At 47.1% G+C, this 24,065-nt stretch overlaps 1 protein-coding gene across 1 annotated transcript in view; it reads right to left on the minus strand.

Moving 5' to 3' along the window:
• The window catches only part of LOC147125344 (mitogen-activated protein kinase kinase kinase kinase 4), a 407,092-nt gene that overhangs the window by 96,810 nt on the left and 286,217 nt on the right, over positions 1-24,065 (minus strand). Inside the window, exons 19-21 of the mRNA XM_086001780.1 lie at positions 20,133-20,224; positions 13,504-13,652; positions 8,866-8,965 (exon numbers count right to left, since the gene is read on the minus strand). Of these exons, the coding sequence (XP_085857906.1) occupies positions 8,866-8,965; positions 13,504-13,652; positions 20,133-20,224 (341 nt within the window). The remainder of the gene's footprint in view (positions 1-8,865; positions 8,966-13,503; positions 13,653-20,132; positions 20,225-24,065) is intronic.

Here is a 24,065-nt window from a genome sequence, read left to right on the forward strand (position 1 = left end):
CCCATAAACTGCAATGAAATAAATGACCAGATATCGGCCCAGAAATTCGGGTCCTCACAGGTGAGTACGCGCTGGGTACTCACGCGTAGGCCCAACGAAAGTGCCGGTTTCCTGCATGCACTACACATGGGTGGGAAACCGGAACTTCCGTTCCCTTGAAAGAAGGGGTTGACAGGTGGAACGCGTGCGCTGGAGAGGCAGCGCGTGCGCATCGAACTTACGTTTTTTTTGCAGGTTTCTCCGGGAGGGTAAGTCTCCAGCAGTTACACTTTAGAAAAGCAGGCGCAAGGCCTGCTTTTAACAAGGTAAGTGGTGCATTAATTAAAATTAAAACATTTTTTCCACAGGTTTATGATTTTTAAATACTTTAAAGAAAGGTAAGTTTATTTTTAGCCCTGTTAGAAAATGTAATTAATTTTTTCAAAAATTTAAATTATTATTTAAAATAGTTATTTCATGTAGTTTATAGTTATTTTAAAAATGTGATTTAGAAAAAAAAATTATTTGAAGATTTAGTGATGTTTTGGGGCTTATAGTCTTTATAGGTTGGACAGCTCTTCCTGTCAAATTTATGAATGAAGCATTCCCTGCTACCATTGGCTCCCCATGGCCCACGTGATCCCAGGGGACGCATCGAATTAACTACGCCCCTGGGATACGCAAGCACTGCGCACCGGCAGTTGGAGGAGGCCCAGGATCGGAATCCCACGCGGGCCCACAGCACAACGGCTGGCGCGCTAGCTAAGTGCAGGTCAGAGGCTTGCACCCTCGGGAAGCCCCCGACCCGAATTTCTGGGCCAATGTCTCCTCATGTTATTCACACAAGGTCGTTGAAGAGATAAAGAAAGAAAAGAAAGACTTGCATTTCTATAGCGCCTTTCACGACCTCAGGACGGTCCCAAAGCGCTTCACAGCCAATGAAGCACTTCTGAAGTGTAGCCACTGTTGTAAATGCAAGAACCGTGGCAGCCAAATCGTGCACAGCAAGCTCCCATAAACTGCAATGAAATAAATGACCAGATAATCTGTTTCACTGAAATAAAAACAGAAAATGCTGGAAATACTCAGCAGGTCAGGCAGCATCTGTGGAGCGAGAAGGGTCATCGGCCTGAAATGTTAACTCTGTTTCTCTCTCCACGGATGCTGCCTGACCTGCTGAGTATTTCCAGCATTTTCTGTCTTTATTTCAGATTTCCAGCAGCTGCAGTACTTTGCTTTTGTATCTGTTTTACTGATGTTGGTTGTGGGATAACTATTGGCCAGGACACCGGGGATAACTTCCCTGCTTCTCCTCGAATAGTGGCCGTGGGATCTTTTACATCCACCCGAGAGAGCAGACGGGGCCTCGGTTTAACATCTCATCCGAAAGGCGGCACCTCCGACAGTGCAGCGTTCCCTCAGCACTGGGATATGTGCACAAGTCCCTGGAGTGCAACGTGAAGCAATGACCCCCTGACTCAGGCGCGAGTGTGCTTCCACTGAGCAAAGGCTGACGAGGCAAAAGCTGGATATCCCCCGAAGTTGGATTGATGCAAACTCATGGAGCGACATGAATGTAAACCAGTGGGAGCTAAACCTCTTTTCTGGTCTATAAAAAAACTGGGCTCGAAATTCGACGGCGCCATGGCTGTTTAATAGGTGGTGAAAGGCGCTATATAAATGCAAGTCTTTCTTTCTTAAGTTAAGTCACATCCCCTGCCGTTCAGAGTTTGTGACCCCGAGCTTTTTAATGCCTGCATTCCAGGTTTTATAAGATAAGTTGTAAACGTTGCCTGTTCTTCCCCATCGCAACTTTCACAGCTCCTGGACTTTACCTCAAACTGCTGAAGGTCTGTCAGGTTTACACACTTCCCATAAAAACTAGGATTAATGGCTTATTTATATTGCAGTACCACTTCCTGCAGCAGTTCTACAATACTGTAACTTCAGATACTGTGCAAATCTCCATATATATATATATAAATATATATATTTGATATTGTGGCGGAGCCACTGAATGACTCTGGGCAACTGTATATAATTCCCTTTAACGATGTTCTAACACCAGCCTAAGCCTGTGCCATGGTGTTAGATATTACTGTGTTTTGTATATAGTGTTTTGTATGTATGGGGTGTGGCCCCTTTAAGAGCGCGGGAAAACGCGGGTAAACGCGATGATGTCACGTCGCAAACCACGTGACTGCCCAAGCAGTCCTCGTGGAATCTCCATCTTGTTAAGACTTGTTTTCGTGGTTCTCCTGTATCGATCTCAACAAACGGTTTGAACTCGTTTAGTCTTACATTAAAGACATGTTTGATTGATCTCCTGAGTCGACCTCAGTTATTAGTTAGGAATTCGTCAATTCCTACAATATATATATATTTGATATATATATATATAATATATTTTATATAAAATATTTGATATCTATCTATATATAATATATTGATATCTATATATTATATATTTTATATCTATATATATATATATTTTATATATTACATATTTTATATTTTATATATATATTACAGAATACGTTCTACAACAGCGAGATCCACATTGAAGCAACTGTACCCGTCCAGGTGTTTCAAAGCACTTCTACTTTCGTCCCAGGCTGCGGGAGACTGGGAATAAACGGGTCGTTTTCCGAGTGGCAGGCAGTGACTAGTGGGGTACCGCAAGGATCGGTCCTAGGACCCCAGCTGTTCACAATATATATTAATGATCTGGACGAGGGAATTGGATGTAATATCTCCAAATTTGCAGACGACACAAAGCTGGGTGGGAAGGTATGCTGTGAGGAGGATGTCGTGAAACTCCAGTACGATTTGGACAGGTTGGGTGATTGGGCAGAAACATGGCAAATGCACTATAATGTAGATAAATGTGAGGTTATCCACTTTGGTGGCAAAAACAGGAAGGCAGATTATTATCTGAATGGCAATAGATTGGGAGAAGGGGAAGTGCAAAGAGACCTGGGTGTTCTTGTACACCAGTCGCTGAAGGTAAGCATGCAGGTGTAGCAGGCGGTTAAGAAGGCAAATGGTATGTTGGCCTTCGTAGCAAGAGGGTTCGAGTACAAGAACAAGGATGTCTTGCTGCAGTTGTACAGGGCCTTGGTGAGACCGCACCTTGAGTATTGTGTGCAGTTTTGGTCACCTTACCTGAGGAAGGACGTTCTTGCCATGGAGGGAGTGCAGCGAAGATTCACCAGGCTGATACCTGGGATGGCAGGAATGACGTACGAGGAGAGATTGTGTCAATTGGGCTTATACTCACTGGAGTTTAGAAGATGGAGAGGGGATCTCATCGAAACCTATAAAATTCTGTCAGGTCTGGACAGACTAAATGCAGAAAGGATGTTTCTGATGGCCGGGGAGTCCAGAACCAGGGGTCATAGTCTAAGGATAAGGGGTAAGCCATTTAGGACTGAAATGAGGAGGAATTTCTTCACCCAGAGAGTGGTGAACCTGTGGAATTCTCTGCCACAGAGGGCGGTGGAGGCCAGTTCATTAAATATATTCAAGAAAGAGTTGGATATATTTCTTGAGGCTAAAGGGATCAAGGGATATGGGGAGAAGGCAGGGACAGGGTACTGAATTTGGATGATCAGCCATGATCTCATTGAATGGCGGCGCAGGCTCGAAGGGCCGAATGGCCTACTCCTGCTCCTATCTTCGATGTTTCTATGTTTCTACCTCAGTGCATTGCTTGCCATTGTCAGCAATGCCTCCACTAGGGGTTGCCAACCCTCCAGGCTTGCCCCTGGAGTCTCCAGGAATTGGAGATTGATATCCAGGAGCAAACCCAGGAGAGAAAAATCACAGGGACCATTAAAAAATGTGTGTTTTTTGTTGTTGTTGACGATTTGTGTGACCAGTGGCAGGAGCGTGAGGGTGGGGCAGTTAAAGGCAGGAGGTCACACGATGGGAGCTCCAGGAATACGTGCCACCACAGTTGGCGACCTGAGCGTCCACTCGACTGAGCCCATGGGAGGCTCATTTGGAAAGCAGATCCTGGTCTTCTGAACATGCACACTTGTTCTCAATTGCTTTCCAATGGGCGTAAAGTAGAGTGGAGGCACAGCTCAGAATTGGGATTGTTCATTTGAAAAACAAAATCACTGCATTTCGCTTGAAACACGGGCTGCGGGCCTTCAGAGATATGCTGAGACAGACGCGTGTATCCCGTCTTAACCACACTTTGAATTAGCTCGCTAGCAAAATACTGCAGATGCTGGAAATCCGAAATAACAACAGAAAATGCTGGAAAAGCTCAGCAGGCCAGGCAACATCCGTGGAGAGAAAATAGAGTCAACGTTTTGGGTGAAAACCCTTTGTCAAGACTAAAGAAGCACAGGAAATGAAATAGATTAAGAGGCCAGGCTGGGAGAGAACAAAAGAGAAGTGAAGAGACATTAAGAGGTATTCAAAACCAGACGAGATGGTGATAGGACTAGTGGAGACAAAAGACAGCTCAGATTAGGTGTGAAATGCGCTGGCAGAATGAGAGACAGCTGCCATGTGGGAGAGAGAAGAAAAAGAAAAGAAAGCGGGGGGGGGGGGGGGGGGGAAAGGCCAAAACAAAGGTGTGGATAAAAAATATAAGTAAAAATGTAATAGGGGCCGAGGTTATGGTCTGAAATTGTTGAACTCGATATTGAGTCCAGAAGGCTGTAAAGTGCCTAATCGGAATGAGGTGCTGTTCCTCGAGCTTACGCTGAGCTTCCGTGGAACAATGCAAGAGCCCAAGTACCGTGAGGTCTGAGTGGGAATGGGGCGGTGAATTAAAGTGACAGGCGACCGGAAGCTCGGGATCACCCTTACGGACTGAGCGGAGGTGTTCCGCAAAGCGGTCACCCAATCTGCGTTTGGTCTCCCCAATGTAGAGGAGACCGCATCGTGAGCAGTGAATACAGTATACTAGATTGAATTAGCTCATTGATTTCTCCCAAATAAGACCCTTTCAAAAGCTTTCTTTGCAATGACCTTGTTCGCCCCCACCCCACTCCCCCACCCCACGGCTTGTACAATAACAGAGGGAGCGATACAAACAATGAGAGAATTAAGCACCCTGTTCTCATAAACTCTGAGCCATTCATGAGAACAGGAAGCCACAAATACTAGTGGCAGTCCAGGAGACCAAAGAAAAGAAAGAACTTGCATTATTATAGCGCCTTTCACAACCTCAAGATGTCCCAAAGTGATTTACGACAACAACAACAACTTGCATTTATATAGCACCTTTAACATAGTAAAACGTCCCAAGGTGCTTCACAGGAGTGTTAAAAGACAAAAAATTTGACACCGAGCCACATAAGGAGAAATTAGGGCAGGTGACCAAAAGGCTGGTCGAAGAAATAGGTTTAAAGGAGCGTCTTAAAAGGGGAAAGAGAGGTAGCGAGGTGGAGAGGTTTAGGCAGGGAATTCCAGAGCTTAGGGCCTAGGCAACAGAAGGCACGGCCACCAATGGTTGAGCGATTATAATCAGGGATGCTCAAGAGGGCAGAATTAGAGGAGCGCAGATATCTCGGGGGGTTGTGGGGCTGAAGGAGATTTCAGAGATAGGGAGGGGCGAGGCCATGGAGGGATTTGAAAACAAGGATGAGAATTTTGAAATCGAGGCTTTGCTTAACAGGGAGCCAATGTAGGTCAGCGAGCACGGGGTGATGGGCGAATGGGATTTGGTGTGAGTTAGGACACGGGCAGCCGAGTTTTGCATCACCTCAAGTTTATGTGGGGTAGAATGTGGGAGGCCAGCCAGGAGTGCGTTGGAATAGTCAAGTCTAGAGGTAACAAAGGCATGGATGAGGGTTTCAGCAGCGGATGAGCTGAGGCAAGGGCGGAAACAGGCGATGTTACGGAGGTGGAAATAGGCGGTCTTTGTTATGCTGCGGATATGTGGTCGGAAGCTCATTACAGGGTCAAATATGACACCAAGATTGCGAACAGTGTCGTTCAGCCTCAGACAGATGTTAGGGAGATGTTTTTGGATGATGTCACCAAGGGGCAACATGTAGATGAGAAATAGGAGGGGGCCAAGGATAGATCCTTGGGGGACACCAGAGGTAACGATGCGGGAGCGGGAAGAGAAGCCGTTGCAGGTGATTCTGTGACTATGATTAGATAGATAAGAATGGAACCAGGCGAGTGCAGTCCTACCCAGCTGGACGACGGTGGAGAGGCGTTGGGGGAGGGTGGAGTGATCAACCGTGTCAAAGGCTGCAGACAAGTCAAGAAGGACGAGGAGGGATAGTTTATCTTTGTCACAGTCACAAAGGATGTCATTGCAGTCAATGAAGTACTTTTGAAGTGTAGTCACTGGTGTGATTTAGGAAAAATGGCTGCCTACTAGTGCACAGTAAGATCCCACAAACAGCAATGTCATAATGACCAGATAACCTGTGTTTTTTTTTTTAAGTGATGTTGGTTAAAGGATCAATATTGTCCAGGAAATCGGGGAGAACTCCCTTGCTCTTCTGTGAAATAGTGCCGCGGGATCTTTTATGTCCACCTGAGAGGGCAGATGGGGCTTTGGTTTAATGTCTGAACCGAAAGGCGGAACCTCCGACAGTGCAGCACTCCCTCAGCACCGGGTTAGGTGCGCTAGTTTCTGGAGTGAAACGTGAACCAATGACCCTCTGACTCAGAAGTGAGTGCGCTACAACTGAGCAAAGGCTGACGAGGCAAAACTGGATTTCCCCCAAAGTTGGATTGGTCGGGGCATGAATTCAACCAGTGGGAGCAAAGCCTCTTTTCCTGCATGGGTTGAGCTCTGATACCAGTCAGCAACTTAAAAAACCTGGGCTTGAAATCCAACGGTGCTGTGGCCGTCTTACAGGCGTAAGACAGGCGCCTCAGCGCTCAATACCCGCGGGGTCTGCCGTGTGCCATATTGGTAAAGGCTCCAGCACAGTCGTCCAGGGCCAGTGCCTGAAACAGGCGTCCGGGGCCTGTGCCCGAAACAGGCGTCCGGGGCCTGTGCCCGAAACAGGTGTCCGGGGCCTGTGCCCGAAACAGACGTCCGGGGCCTGTGCCCGAAACAGACGGCCAAGGCCTGTGCCTGAAACAGGCGTCAGGGGTCTTTATGCAGAGGTGAAAAGGGGGCCCCACCGACAGTTTTAGCAACTCCTTCCCAAAATTAGGCTGCCCAAGTCGGTGCCAAGGCCGACTTCAACTCTGTTTACAATGGGCACCGGGGCCGACGGCACCAAACTGGCCACGACTCGGCAATCTCACTGGGAACTGGCCAACGAGTGGAAAATCCCCCACTCTCACAGCGGGAGGTGTTCCTCTGAGGTTCATGGTGAGGCACGGCGCTGAGGTTCGCGTTGAGGCACGGCGCTGAGGTTCGCGTCGGGGCACAGCGCTGAGGCTCGTGTCGGGGCATGGCGCTGAGGCTCACGGTGAGGCACGGCGCTGAGGTTCACGGTGAGGCATGGCACTGAGGTTCGCGGTGAGGCACGGCGCTGAGGTTCGTGGTGAGGCACGGCGATGAGGTAAGAGTTGGGGCACGGTGCTGAGGTTCACGTTGGGGCACGGCGCTGAGGTTCGCGGTGAGGCACGGCGCTGAGGTTCGCGGTGAGGCACGGCGCTGAGGTTCGCGGTGAGGCACGGCGCTGAGGTTCGCGGTGAGGCACGGTGCTGAGGTTCGCGGTGAGGCACGGCGCTGAGGTTCACGGTGAGGCATGGTGCTGAGGTTCGCGGTGAGGCACGGTGCTGAGGTTCGCGGTGCTGAGGCTCGCGGTGAGGCACGATGCTGAGGTAAGAGTTGCCAACTCGAGCTGGACATATTAGCGGCGGTTTCATGACATGACCCCCCGCCACCAACCGCCCCGCCCAGCCAAACAGCTTTCCCCACACCCCCCCCAAAATATTTAGATAACTAATAAAGAAAAGCATCAAAGAAAATGAAAAAGAAAAACGGCAATGATTTTTCTCCTGGGTTTGCTCACCGCAGTGTCCAGGAGAGCAAACTTTAATTCCTGGAGACTGCAGGGCAAGCCTGGAGTGATGGCACCGCGACTCTGAGGCAGTGCAGAGGGCGCTCTTCTCTGCATCGAGCTGATCCGCTCGGCTTCCTCACGGTGCCAAAAAAAACAGAAGCATTCCATTCACCATTCTTAACCCTGATGAGTGCAGATTGACCAAATTAAATATTATATTATGTATATATGTGGGATGGCAGGAATGACGTATGAGGAGAGATTGGGTCGATTGGGCTTATATTCGCTAGAGTTTAGAAGAATGAGAGGGGATCTCATTGAAACTTATAAAATTCTAACAGGACTAGACAGACTAGATGCAGGAAGGATGTTCCCGATGGCGGGGGAGTCCAGAACCAGGGGTCACAGTCTAAGGATAAGGGGTAAGCCATTTAGGACAGAGATGAGGAGGAATTTCTTCACTCAGAGAGTGGTGAACCTGTGGAATTCTCTACCACAGAAGGCAGTTGAGGCCAATTCATTAAATATATTCAAGAAGGAGTTAGATATATTTCTTAAGGCTAAAGGGATCAAGGGATATGGGGAGAAAGCAGGGACAGGGTACTGAAATTGGATGATCAGCCATGATCGCATTGAATGGTGGAGCAGGCTCGAGGGGCCGTATGGCCGACCCCTGCTCCTATCATCTATGTTTCTACAAGTGTTGCGGGGGGGAAAAAAAGTACATAAAAATAACAAGGAGGAAAAAAAATACTCTGGTTGCTAAATCCTGTCAGTGAGAAGCCGGTTTTTCCCCACTCGCACTGCCACCGTGTGGCCGTGGCCATAATGCAGTTGGAATTCTTATCCGATCAGACGAGTCGTTATTAATGAGGTCACGTCAGCGAGCTCTTTCCCCCTCACCCCCGCTTCTGATTCGTAGAAGGAGGCGTGATAATACCTTTTCTTCGTTCAACGTGCTGTGTGGCTGCAGTTCGATACCATCTGGAATAATTGCGCTCGTGCATTCCGCGTCTCCGTTACTCAGCTCGGCTGGTTGCCTGCAAAGGGGCGGGGGGGGGGGGGCGGGTGGGGGGGAAGAAAAAAAGAGGTGAAGTAGCCTTAAAATAAGCTGCAGGGAGTTGCAGTCTCCTCACGGCGAGACATTGATAGAGAGACAGCAGTGACGAAGGTCAATCTGTGCTCGTTTGTTTGATGCTTGCGGCAAGTGTCAGCTGTGGCTCAGTGGGTTGCACGCTCACCTCCGGCGCGCAAGGATTGTGGGTTCAAGCTCCCACTCCATAGGACTTGAGCACATAAATCTGAGCTGACACACCCGAGGGAGCGCTGTGCCGTCTTTCAGATGAGACGTTAAACCGAGGCCCCGTCTGCTCTCTCAGACGGACATAAAAGATCCCGCGGGCCACTATTACGAAGAGGAGCAGGGGAGTTATCCCCGGTGTCCTGGCCAAGATTTATCCCTCAATCAACATCACTAAAACAGATGATCTGGTCATTATCACATTGCTGTGTATGGGAGCTTGCTGTGCACAAATTGGCTGCCGCATTTCCTGCATTACAACAGCAGTGACTACACTACAAAAGTACTTCAATGGCTGTAAAGTGCTTTGAGACGTCCAGTGGTTGTGAAAGGCGCAATAGAAATGCAAGTCTTTCTTTCTTTCTTTTATGCTCACTGTACAGGAAACTCTTTTTTATCCAGCACCGACGGGACCGGCGTGGTGCCGGCTTATCAAAAAGTCCGTATTACAGAGAGGTATAGTAAAAGGTACGAGAGCCCCGTACACGGCCACAGATCCAGGCGTCCCTGTTGCATGGCAACAGGTGCAGGAACCCCGGCCACAGATCCAGGCGTCCCTGTTGCATAGCAACAGGTGCAGGAACCCTGGTTACATGGCCACAGATCCAGGAACGACCACTAATATGAAGTAAAACTTAACTGAACCTACTCCTGAATTTTGCTGGTTAACAGAGATTTCCGGTTATCTAGGTGCCGGTAAATCGAGAGTTTCCTGTATAAGGTGCAATGGATCAAGTCATGGAATAGACAGATCTGTATGAACGTTACCAGGAGGGGGACTGGCTGAGGCGTTTGTTTGCTTCTCGCTGTGATAGCTGTCAGCACACAAAAGTTCCTGTCGCGTCAGGTGTTGGTGTGTGGAGTGCTCTGCCTCAGAGACCGCTGCATCTTTTAAGGGAAGACTGGATAAACATTTGAGGCAGAGTAAGTAACAGGACGATGGGGACAGCATGAGGCAAAGAAGCCAGCACAGATATCATGGGCCAAATGGCCCCCTTCTGTGCTGCAAACTTAGAATCACAGAATCTTACAGCACAGGAGGCCGCCATTCGGCCCATCGTGCCTGTGCCGGCTCTTTGAAAGGGCTCTCCAATCAGTCCCACTCCCATGTTCTTTCCCCGTAGCCCTTCAAATCTTTCCATATTCAGTATTTATCCAGTTCCCTTTTGAAAACAGGAAGGCAGATTATTATCTGAACGGCAATAGATTGGGAGAAGGGGAAGTGCAACGAGACCTGGGTGTCCTTGTGCACCAGTCGCTGAAGGTAAGTATGCAGGTGCAGCAGGCGGTTAAGAAGGCAAATGGTATGTTGGCCTTCATAGCGAGAGGATTCGAGTACAGGAGCAAGGATGTCTTGCTGCAGTTGTACAGGGCCTTGGTGAGACCACACCTTGAGTATTGTGTGCAGTTTTGCTCGCCTTATCTGAGGAAGGACGTTCTTGCCATGGAAGGAGTGCAGCGAAGATTCACCAGGCTGATACCTGGGATGGCAGGAATGACGTATGAGGAGAGATTGGGTCAATTGGGCTTATATTCACTGGAGTTCAGAAGAATGAGAGGGGTTCTCATTGAAACTTATAAAATTCTAACAGGACTAGACAGACTAGATGCAGGAAGGATGTTCCCGATGGCAGGGGAGTCCAGAACCAGGGGTCACAGCCTAAGGATAAGGGGTAAGCCATTTAGGACTGAGATGAGGAGGAATTTCTTCACCCAGAGAGTGGTGAACCTGTGGAATTCTCTCCTACAGAAGGCAGTTGAGGCCAATTCATTAAATATATTCAAGAAGGAGTTGGATATATTTCTTAAATCTAATGGGATCAAGGGATATGGGGAGAAGGCAGGGACAAGGTACTGAATTTGGATGATCAGCCATGATCTCATTAAATGGCAGAGCAGGCTCGAGGGGCTGAATGGCCTACTCCTGCTCCTATCTTCTATGTTTCTATGTTTCTGTGAAAGTTACTATTGAATCTGCTTACACCACCCTTTCAGGCAGTGCGTTCCAGATAGGTCCAACGAGAGATGCCAACCCAATGCCCAAACCCTCCCCCAAACTGTTTCGTGAAAACTAATTGTAAACGTTTACAGACAGAAAGTGCCTTGCAGCTTCCAAAACACACATGCACTTGTCAAATAACACCTGCTGTCAAATTACATTTTCTATCATTACCTCAAGGTGAGTACTGGAACTATATTGAAGGAGGTGCTGAACTGAGCACCGTGCCTCCCCTCTCACACCAGCCCCCACACGTGGTGTCGCCTGTTTACAGCTGTCTGCACTGCAGTTCTCAAAGAGTTAGTCGGGGCAGCGATTTCTCAGGCAGTGCGATTACGTGCTTGACTTTGGCGAAAGTTCACATTTAAAAGGTTCTTTTTTTTGGGTTTTAATAAAAATCGGCCCTTAAAGCCAACATTAGAGTCTCCGCAGGGATTCGGCAAATCTCCGAGCAGAGGGGACTTGTTAAGCACTTACATGGAAAGTACAAGTAAAAAAAAAAGGCAGTTAAAAAAAAAATGTTTTTAGATCCACATCATTGAACTTACTTAGTGGGGGGAAAAATATAATCTGATGTAAAATTGAACCTAATGGGAACTGTAATTTTTTTTCCCTCGCTAAAGGTCACTGTAGTTCGCGCTAATGGTCGTAAACTGCAGGATCGGACAAATAATATTGCACTAAAACTCAGATAACGGTTTTTTTTCTCACAGAGCAGTAGGGCTTAATTATCCAGGGTCTGCCAAAGCCTAAGGGTACAACCTGCACTTACTTTCTGAACTGCTAATGCGCAAGTGGGCAGCAACGCTGAGAACAGTCATAATTATGTGATGTGGATTGCTGTCGAGACTCCCTGTATCTCTTTATCCCCCCCCGCCACATGACTCTTGGCAAGTTGTATGTTTAATTCAGACTTGGAGTGGGGGGGAAGCTTGGGTCCAGATTCTACATCTTTACTACTACTGATTGATGACATTTTAAAACACACACGAGCTCAGTCGATGGGCTTGGTCGATAAAGCCCCATCGGCCTCGGGTTCAATTCCCAGTGTGCGTGGAGTTAGGCCATCTTCAGGAGGAGCCGCGATGGGCCGACAATTTGCCTCAGTAACTCCCGGTCTAGGAGGGGCCCAGGGTCACTGACCGATGATCCCCTAGGTGGGATCACAGAATCAGAGTCAGCATAGGAGGAGGCCATTTGGCCCCTCGAGCCTGCTCCGCCATTTAATGAGATCATGGCTGATCATCCAAATTCAGTACCCTGTCCCTGCTTTCTCCCCATATCCCTTGATCCCTTTAGCCTTAAGAAATATATCTAACTCCTTCTTGAATATATTTAATGAATTGGCCTCTACTGCCTTCTGTGGCAGAGAATTCCACAGGTTCACCACTCTCTGGGTGAAGAAATTCCTCCTCATCTCAGTCCTAAATGGCTTACCCCTTATCCTTAGACTGTGACCCCTGGTTCTGGACTCCCCGACCATTGGGAACATCCTTCCTGCATCTAGTCAGCATAGGAGGAGGCCAGTCATGCCCCGTTCTGGCTCCTTTGAAAGGGCGATCCGATTCGTCCCACTCCCCCCTACTCTTTCTCCAAAGTCCTGCAATTTGTTCCGGTCAGGTGAGGTTCTTCCATTTCAAAGTGGAGTCTGAGCATTAAGTACCTCGATTCAAATGATACAAGTGGATGAACGAATGCACTTCACTCGCAGTTTGGACCTCCAGTTTAATGTCTCAGTCGAAGGACGTTACCTCTAGCATCGCGATGCTCCCTCACTTCTAAACTACTTGAGCACAATAATCTAGGCTGACACTCCAGTGCAGTGCTGAGGGAGTGCTGCACTGTCGGAGGTGCCGCCTTTCAGAGGAAACGTTAAACCGGCTCCCTCAGGTGGGTTAAAAGATCGCACGGCATTATCTCGAAGAAGAGCAGGGGAGTTCTCCCCCGGTGTCCTGGCCAAACTTATCCCTCAATCAACATAACAAAAACAGATTATCTGGCCATTATCACATTGCTGTTTGTGGGAGCTTGCTGTGCGCAAATTGGCTGCCGAGTTTCCCACATTACAACAGCGACTACACTTCAAAAAGTACTTCATTGGCTGTAAAGTGCTTCGGGGTGTTCTGAGGTCATGAAAAGCGCCGAATAAATGCAAGTCTTTCATTCGATTAGCCCAGTTTATGTGCTCAAGGCCTGGAGTTGGGCTTAAACCCACAACCTTTGAACTCAGAGGCAAGAGCAAAGTTGACATCGATAAATGCGACATTAAAATTACATACCTTGATCTGGCTTGTAAAGGTTCTACTCGATTATAGCTCAGATCATCGTCTTCGTCAGTACTGCCGACTTCGTCACTCGATGAGGAGTAATCTGTTGCCTTTCCAAAAGGACCATTGCCAACTTTTCCTTTGGCTGATGTAATCCCCTCCTATTAATTCAGAAATACATCACATCAGTTCACCACTGGGAGGAGTTCATTAACTCTTTGCAGCCCCGAACTCTGCATCAGTTCGGTCTGACAGTCCTGTCGCATGTGGTGTTGAGCAGCTCGGCTCTCAACGGCATCCCCTTGGAAACCCCGATGGCCCTCAAAAGCCAGCTGCTGTCCCATTTTATCCAACTGCCTCCTTTATTAACAGGACCCGGCCGGTGGGGCCGGCTGCACTCCTGGCGTCTACCGCCTTTCTTCTGCCACATTCCTGGGCCATGGGAGCCTTCTCTTTGCCAGAGCTTCCATGCTCCCCTCCCCTCTCTGCTATTCTGCTAATACCATTTACACCTCCTCTGGGGCCCATCTTTAGTTTCTTTACTTGTTCCATTACCACCCCTTTTGCTTCGCACCATCATTACTTTTGGCATTTAATTACTCCAGCCCTCCACCTATCATAGACCTCTCCCCGTTGTTTTACCCTCCTCCCCCCACCCGCCATCCTCCCTTTTCCCTGGTTCTGTATTTGCTTAAAAGCTGTTCATCTCTAATGTCTTCCAATTCCGATGGATGGTCATCAACAACAACAACTTGTATTTATATAGCGCCTTTAACATAGTAAAACGTCCCAAGGTGCTGCACAGCAGAATTGTAAGACATAAAATTTGACACTGAGCCCCATAAGGATAAATTAGGGCAGGTGACCAAAAGCTTGGTCAAAGAGTTAGGTTTTAAGGAGCGTCTTAAAGGAGGAAAGAGAGGGAGCGAGGCGGAGAGGTTTAGGCAGGGAATTCCAGAGCTTAGGGCCTTGGCAACAGAAGGCACGATCACCAATGGTGGAGCGGTTATAATCAGGGATGCTCAAGAGGGCAGAATTAGAGGAGCGCAGGTGTCTTGGGGGGTTGTGGGGCTGGAGGAGATTACAGAGATAGGGAGGGGCGAGGCCATGGAGGGATTTGAAAACAAGGATGTGAATTTTGAAATCGAGGCGCTGCTTAACCGGGAGCCAATGTAGGTCAGCGAGCACAGGAGAGATGGGCGATCGGGACTTGGTGCGAGTTAGGACACGGGGCAGCCAAGTTTGGGATGAGCTCAAGTTTATGTAGGGTGGAATGTGGGAGGCCGGCCAGGAATGCTGGCTTTGTTTCTCTCTCCACAGACCTGCTGAGTATTTCCAGCATTTTCTGGTTCTATTCCTTATTGATAGTTCCTGACATTCTAGTCAGGCAGCAGAACAAATACGGCACAAACCCCTTTTAACCATTTACTGAAATCGGGCAGCAGCTTGGCACAATCTGTGGCACTAATGGGCTGGTGTGAACGGGTGACAATTTATCCATCCTCTTTACCAAGTGCACATCGTGAGGATCTACTACTGCCAGGGTAAGAGAAGCAATCTGCTCCAAGGTGAGGAGAGAGAATTAAACAACATGGGTAAGAAGGCAAATGGTATGTTGGCCTTCGTAGCGGGAGGGTTCGAGTACAGGAACAAGGATGTCTTGCTGCAGTTGTACAGGGCCTTGGTGAGACCACACCTTGAGTATTGTGTGCAGTTTTGGTCGCCTTATCTGAGGAAGGATGTTCTTGCCATGGAGGGAGTGCAGCGAAGATTCACCAGACTGATACCTGGGATGGCAGGAATGACGTATGAGGAGAGATTGGGTCGATTAGGCTTATATTCGCTGGAGTTTAGAAGAATGAGAGGGGATCTCATTGAAACTTTTAAAATTCTAACAAGACTAGACAGACTAGATGCAGGAAGGATGTTCCTGATGGTCGGGGAGTCCAGAACCAGGGGTCACAGTCTAAGGATAAGGGGTAAGCCATTTAGGACTGAGATGAGGAGGAATTTCTTCACCCAGAGAGTGGTGAACCTGTGGAATTCTCTACCACAGAAGGCAGTGGAAGCCAATTCATTATATATATTCAAAAAGGAGTTAGATATATTTCTTAAGGCTAAAGGGATCAAGGGATATGGGGAGAAGGCAGGGATAGGGTACTGAATTTGGATGATCAGCCATGATCTCATTAAATGGCGAAGCAGGCTCGAGGGGCCGAATGGCCTACTCCTGTTCCTATCTTCCATGTTTCTATGTAACACGCCAACCGACACTGATCTCACACGCTTTCTCAGGAATGGTTCAGAGTTTATGAGAACGGGGTGCTTAATTCTCTCCCTGTTTGTGTCTTCCCCTCTGTTATTGTACGTGCTGCGGGGTGGGGGAGGGGGAAGAGACCAAGGTCAATGCAAAGAAAGCTTTGAAAGTTTCTTAATTGGGAGAAAGCTTCTCCTCAAGGGGTTGGAATTACACCCTGTGTTAGCTCCACTTGATTCTCTTTGACATCTGAGAATTCCAATTGGTTTACAGAAATATATATATATCTATATATAAATTAAACAGCAAGAAATATTATTTAAGCAGGGATAGAGGACAGGTAAGGCGAATTGCACCATGATATGTGATATAGTTTGGGGGAAATGAGGAAAGACACTTGGTTCGTGGTACTTTCAGAGCTTTCAAAAGCTTTTGTTTACAACACATCAACAATAAACTAAATGAACTTCAATTCTTAAATATAAGTTGTAAACAATGATAAAAATACTTTGCCCCACATTGTATATGGGTATAAATAAAATAAAATGACTGAAATGTAACTGGGATATAAACTACTGCTGGTGACAATGGCGGACAAATGTTTGACGCGTTCATATGAGATACTGTTCGCTGTTTTAATGGAGACTTTAATGCACAGCAAATAAATGGGTTAATGCTTCTGTTAAAATAACAGGTGGAGGAAAACATAGAAACATAGAAGATAGGAGCAGGAGTAGGCCATTCGGCCCCTCGAGCCTGCTCCGTCATTTAATGAGATCATGGCTGATCATCCAAATTCAGTACCCTGTCCCTGCCTTCTCCCCATATCCCTTGATTCCTTTAGCTTTAAGAAATATATCTAACTCCTTCTTGAATATATTTAATGAATTGGCCTCAACTGCCTTCTGTGGTAGAGAATTCCACAGGTTCACCACTCTCTGGGTGAAGAAATTCCTCCTCATCTCTGTCCTAAATGGCTTACCCCTTATCCTTACTGTGACCCCTGGTTCTGGACTCCCCGGCCATCGGGAACATCCTTCCTGCATCTAGTCTGTCTAGTCCTGTTAGAATTTTATAAGTTTCAATGAGATCCCTTCTCAGTCTTCTAAACTCCAGTGAATATAAGACCAATCGACCCAATCTCGACAAAAATATCGCACAACCACAATTTGTCCGCTGTTAGCATCATAAGTAGCTTTCACCCGAGGGAATTTTCAAAAATCTACCCTACTATATTCTCAACAAGTGGGTTAGCTGACCAATCACAAAGCAAGGCTTTGCCAAGTGAATTTTAGCGGTTCAGGTCAGGATTCACATTTTTAACTATTTAACTGCCCCCACGCTCCAAACCCAACCATTTCTTTTAATGGGAAATTTCCGGCCAACATGTTTTAGAACTGACAAGGGACAAGACCATACTAGATTTAGTGATGATTAGTTAACAATCTGACTGTAACCAGCACCTCAATATCCGGAAATCTCTCTTAACTGGCAAAATTCAGGAGTAGGTTCAGGCAAGTTTTACTATATATTAGTGGCCGTGTAACCGGGGTTCCTGGATCTGTGGCTGTGTAACCGGGGTTCCTGCACCTGTTGCCATGCAACAGGGACTCCTGGATCTGTGGCCGTGTAACTGGGGTTCCTGCACCTGTTGCCATGCAACAGGGACGCCTGGATCTGTGGCCGTGTAACCGGGGTTCCTGCACCTGTTGCCATGCAACAAGGACTCCTGGATCTGTGGCCGTGTAACCGGGACTCCTGCACAAGTGCCGTGTAACCAGGGATCCTGCACCTGTGGCCGTGTACGGGGCTCTTGTACCTTGGTAAGTATACCTCTCTGTAATCCGGACTTTTTGATCAACCGGCACCACGCCGGTCCGTCGGTGCCGGATAAAAAAGAGTTTCCTGTAGTGACCATAATATGATTAAATTTGAGATTACGTATGAGAGGGAGAAGGGAGAGTCACAAATCAAGGTTTTAAATTTAAGCAAGGCAAAGTTTGAAGGGCTGAGAAATTAACTGACGACAGTAAACTGAGCTGAACTGTTAATGAGTAAACCTACAGACAAACAGCGGGAAGTATTCAAAAAAGTATTTGGTACGATACAAAGCCAGTCCATAGCTCTAAAAGGCAAAGGCTCCACTTGTGTGGCTAAACAGCCATGGTCAACAAGTGAGATGTGAGACAGTATCAAACTAAAAGAAACAGCTTACACAAATGAAAGAAAAAGCGGAAATTCAGCAGACCTGGAGAGCTATAAAAAGCAACAAACAACAACTTGCATTTATACAGCGCCTTTAACATAGTAAAACAGCCAAATGTGCTTCACTGGAGCGATTATCAAAAACAAATTGACACCAAGCTACATACGGAGATGTTAGGACAGGTGATCAAAAGCTTGGTCTAAGAGGTAGGTTTTAAGGTGTGTCTTAAAACAGGAGAGGTAGAGAGGCGGTGAGGTTTCGGGAGGGAATTTCAGAGTTTAGGGGCCAGGCAGCTGAAGGCACGGCCGCCAATGGTGGAGCGAAGAAAATCGTGAATTTGCACGAGGCCTTGGAGGGAGTTGAAAACAAGGATGAGAATTTTTAAATCAAGGCGTTGCTTAACCGGGAGCCAATGTAGATCAGCGAGCACAGGGGGTGATGGGTGAACGGGACTTGGTGCGAATTAGGACACGGGCAGCAGAGTTTTGGTTGAGCTCAAGTTTATGGACGGGACAAGGTGGGCGGCCGGCCAGGAGAGCGTTGGAATAGTCAAGCCTAGAGGTAACAACGGCGTGGATGAGGGTTTCAGCAGCAGATTAAATGGATACAAAGAAAGCAATAATAGGTGCAAAAAGAGAATATGAAAAGAAAACTTGCAAGGACTATCAATGCAAACAGCAAAGGTTTGTAGTTTTGGGCACCAAACCTTAGGAAAGGTATATTGACCTTGGAGGGGGGACAGTGCAGTTTCACCAGAATGATACTGGAGCTTAAAGGGCTAAAGTTATAAGGACAGGTTGGAAAAACTTGGCTTGTAGTCCCTTGAGTATAGAAGGTTGAAGGGTGATCTGACCGAGGTCTTTAAGATGATGAAGTGGTTCGATAGGGTATAGAATCATAGAATGGTTACAGCACAGAAGGAGGCCATTCAGCCCGTCGAGCCCGTGCCGGCTCTCTGCAAGAGCATTTCAGCTAGTCCCACTCTCCCGCCCTTTCCCCGTAGCCCCAGATAGTTAGAGAAAATATTTCCCCTGACGAGAGAATTCAGAACAAGGAAGCATAATCTCCAAATTAGAGCTCGGCCAGTTATGAGTGAAATTAGCAAACACTACAGAATGCTTTTCACATAAAAGGTGGTGGAAATAAGAACATAAGAACATAAGAATTAAGAGCAGGAGTCGGCCATACGGCCCCTTGAGACTGCTCCGCCATTCAATAAGATCATGGCTGATCATCGACTTCAACTCCACTTTCCCGCCCTATCCCCATATCCCTTGATTCCCCATGACTCCAAAAATCTATCTATCTCAGCCTTGAATATACTCAAACACTCAGCATGCACAGCCCTCTGGGGCAGAGAATTCCAGAGATTCACAACCCTCTAAGTGAAGAAATTCCTCCTCATCTCGGTCTTAAATGGCCTACCCTTTATCCTGAGACTATGCCCCCTAGTTCTAGACACTCCAGCCAGGGGAAACAACCTCTCAGCATCTACCCTGTCAATCCCCTTCAGAATCTTGTATGTTTCAATGAGATCACCTCTCATTCTTCTAAACTCCAGAGAGTAGAGGCCCATTCTACACAATCTCTCATCATAGGACAGCCCTCTCATCCCAGGAATCAATCTAGTGAACCTTCGTTGCACCGCCTCCAAGGCAAGTATATCCTTCCTTAGATAAGGAGACCAAAACTATGCACAGTACTCCAGGTGTGTTCTCACCAAGGCCCTGTACAATTGTAGCAAGACTTCCTTACTCTTATACTCCAACCCCCTTGCAATAAAGGCCAACATGCCATTTGCCTTCCTTATTGCTTGCTGTACCTGCATTCTAGCTTTGTGTTGCTTGCACGAGGACACCCAAATCTCTCTGAACACCAACATTTGAAAGTTTCTCACCATTTAAAAGAAATATTCTGTTTTTCTATTCTTCCTACCAAAGTGAATAACCTCACATTTCCCTAGTCCTGTTCCTACGCCGACACAACAATGGTAGACAGGAAAGGCATGTAGAAGCCCACAGAATAAACTTTGAGGAGAAGATACAAGATGTTGACTGTTAGAAAAATACCAGTTTTAAATGTTGTTGTGGTTTGACCCTGAACAATGCGCAAGAGCTGAGACGATCAGAAGGACTATATATACGTTGCTGTGTTAAGTGCCTCCACAAGGTGACTCACAGCGTGACCCCTCGATATTGGGAAACTCCTTTTCTCTTCACATCTCCTGCTGAGTTGCTTGTCGCTTTGGGCGGAGGAACCGGAAGAAGGTGCTGGAAGTCAAAAAAGAAAAAGAGTCAATGGCAGAAATCTGTGCAGAGCTTAGGCAAGTCTACGGTAGGTCAAGTCTGCTCATTGCAATACAGCCAACAGCAGAAAATGAAAGTCCATTGACTTGAACCTGCACAATTTGTTCAGGGTGGTTGATATTTCGGTCTGATCTAGTTTCAAATATTATGGTCAACAAACACAACATGTGCAAGAATGCTTCAGTAAACTAAACTTTAATAGTGTCAGCTTCAGTGGGTCATGAAAACCCCAGGACCGTATATTAAAATAAACGGAATGGTAACATAATTAATTTCAGTCTCTGAGCTATCAGCACCTTGTGAAAATGACAGTCATCCTGCTGTGCAGATTGCTGGGGACGAGAGAAATTAAATGCAATGCCAACAAATTAAAGCAACGTAACCACATTAAATAAAATATGCAACCATGGAAACAAGGCTAACAAGGGATTCGCATCAACAGGATTCCTATTAAAATCAGTTACAAAGAATTATGATTAGCTTATGATTCCCCCGCCACCACCCCCGCTATTTTTGTTTAGTCTTTGGAATATTTTGTTCAACAGTGAGTGTTGCAACATAATTGGGAGAACCGTCTTGAAAAATGTTGGGCTTGTCTGTGCGAGTTAACTGAATTAACTATTTTGCTGAGGCACCTTAAATTAATAACTTGGGCTCTGAAATTGTAGTTTCTTATTTTATTAGTTTCTGGGATGTGGGCGTCGCTGGCAAGGCCAGCATTTATTGCCCACCCCTAGTTGCCCTTGAGAAGGTGGTGGTGAGCCGCCTTCTTGAACCGCTGCAGTCCGTGTGGTGAAGGTACTCCCACAGTGCTGTTAGGGAGGGAGTTCCAGGATTTTGACCCAGCGACAATGAAGGAACGGCGATATACTTCCAAGTCAGGATGGTGTGTGACTTGGAGGGGAACTTGGAGGTGGCGGTGTTCCCATGAGCCTGCTGCCCTTGTCCTTCTAGGTGGTAGCCTTGTCCTTCATGGGTTTGGGAGGTGCTGCTGAAGAAGCCTTGGCGCGTTGCTGCAGTGCATCTTGTAGATGGTACACACTGCAGCCACGGTACGCCGGTGGTGGAGGGAGTGAATGCTTAAGGTGGTGGATGGGGTGCCAATGAAGCGGGCTGCTTTGTCCTGGGTGTTGTTGAGCTTCTGGAGTGTTGTTGGAGCTGCACTCATCCAGGCAAGTGGAGAGTATTCCATCACACTCCTTACTTGTGCCTTGTAGATGGTGGAAGGGCTTTGGGGAGTCAGGAGGTGAGGCACTCACCGCAGAATACCCAGCCTCTGACCTGCTCTTGTAGCCACAGTATTTATGTGGCTGATCCAATTAAGTTTCTGGTCAATGGTGACCCCCAGGATATTGATGGTGGTGGATCCTAAAGTGCAAATGTTTAATAAATGTTTAGCTGAAATGCCTCTCTCTGCTATTCTACATAGGAACATAGGAACAGGAGTAGGCCATTCAGCCTCTCGAGCCTGTTCCGCCATTCAGTGAGATCATGGCTGATCTGCGACCTAAGGCCTTTGGCCCATATTCCTCAATACCTTTGGTTAACAAAAAGCTATCAATCTCCGAGTTAAAATTAACAATTGATCTAGCATCAGTTGCCGTTTGTGGAAGAGAGTTCCAAACTTCTACCACCCTTTGTGTGTAGAAGTGTTTCCTGATTTCACTCATGAAAGGTCTGGCTCTAATTTTTAGACTGTGCCCCCAGTCCTAGAATCCCCAACTAGTGGAAATAGTTTCTCTCTCTCTACCCCATCTGTTCCCCTTAATATCCTGAAAACTTCGATCAGATTCTAGGGAATACAACCCTGGGGAAAATGCTAGAGTCCATTATAAAAGATGTAATAGCAGAGCACTTGGAAAACGGTGACAGGATCGGACAAAGTCAACATGGATTCACAAAAGGTAAATCGTGCTTGACTAATCTACTGGAATTTTTTGAGGATGTAACTGGTAGAATAGATAAGGGAGAACCAGTGGATGTGGTGTATTTGGACTTTCAGAAGGCTTTCGATAAGGTCCCGCATAAGAGATTAGCGTGTAAAGTTAAGGCACATGGGATTGAGGGCAAGGTATTGACTTGGATAGAGAACTGGTTGGCGGACAGAAAGCAAAGAGTTGGAATAAACGGCTCTTTTTCCGAGTGGCAGGCAGTGACTAGTGGGGTACCGCAGGGATCGGTGCTAGGACCCCAGCTATTCACAATATATATTAATGATCTAGACAAGGGAACTAGATGTAATATCTCCGAGTTTGCAGACGACACAAAGCTGGGTGGGCATGTGTGCTGTGAGGAGGATGCCGAGAAACTCCAGGATGATTTGGACAGGTTGGGTGATTGGGCAGAAGCATGGCAGATGCAATATAATGTGGATAAATGTGAGGTTATCCACTTTGGCGGCAAAAACAGGAAGGCAGATTATTATCTGAATGGCAATAGTTTGGGAGAAGGGGAAGTGCAACGAGACCTGGGTGTCCTTGTGCACCAGTCGCTGAAGGTAAGCATGCAGGTGCAGCAGGCGGTTAAGAAGGCAAATGGTATGTTGGCCTTCGTAGCGAGAGGGTTTGAGTACAGGAACAAGGATGTCTTGCTGCAGTTGCACAGGACTTTGGTGAGACTACATCTTGAGTATTGTGTGCAGTTTTGGTCGCCTTATCTGAGGAAGGATGTTCTTGCCATGGAAGGAGTTCAGCGAAGATTCACCATGCTGATACCTGGGATGGCAGGAATGACGTATGAGGAGAGATTGGGTCGATTGGGCTTATACTCGCTGGAGTTTGGAAGAATGAGAGGGGATCTCATTGAAACTTATAAAATTCTGACAGGACTGGACAGACTAGATGCAGGAAGGATGTTCCCGGTGGCCGGGAAGTCCAGAACCAGGGGTCACAGTCTGAGGATAAGGGGTAAGCCATTTAGGACAGAAATGAGGCGGAATTTCTTCACCCAGAGAGTGGTGAACCTGTGGAATTCTCTACCACAGAAGGCAGCAGAGGCCAATTCATTAAATATATTCAAGAGGGAGTTGGATATATTTCTTAAGGCTAAAGGGATCAAGGGGTATGGGGAGAAAGCAGGGACAGGGTACTGAATTTGGATGATCAGCCATGATCGCATTGAATGGCGGAGCAGGCTCGAGGGGCCGAATGGCCTACTCCTGCTCCTATCTTCTATGTTTCTAATGTGTGTAATCTCTCCTTGTAACTTAACCCTTGGAGCCCGGGTGTTATTCTGGTAAACCTACGCTGCACTCCCTCCAAGGCCTATATATCCTTCCTAAGGTGTGGTGCCCAGAACTGCTCACAGTGCTCCAGGTGTGGTCTAACCAGGGTTTTGTATAGTTGCAGCATAACTTAAGAACATAAAAACATAAGAAATAGGAGCAGGAGTACGCCATTCAGCCCCTCGAGCCTGCTCCGCCATTCAATAGAATCATGGTTAATCTTCTACCTCAACTCCACTTTCCTGCACTATCCCCATATCACTTGATTCCCTTAATATCCAAAAATCTAATTTTATTCTTTCCTCTACACTGTCTGCAATGCCACCTATCTTTGTGTCATCAGCAAATTTGGATATGTGACTTTCTATGCCATCATCTAAGTTGTTAATAAATATTGTGAATAGCTGCGGCCCCAACACAGATCCCTGCAGGACACCACTATTCACCTCCTGCTAATTTGAGTACCGACCCATTATCCCTAGTGCCTGTCTGCTGCCGCTCAGCCAATTTTCTAACCAGGTCAATAATTTGCCCTCAATTCCGTGGGCTTCTACCTTAGATAACAGTCTCTTAGGTGGGACT

Source organism: Somniosus microcephalus, chromosome 1 (assembly GCF_052327205.1).
Source record: "Somniosus microcephalus isolate GS21.2 chromosome 1, FLI_Smic_1.0, whole genome shotgun sequence".
NCBI lineage: Eukaryota > Metazoa > Chordata > Chondrichthyes > Squaliformes > Somniosidae > Somniosus > Somniosus microcephalus.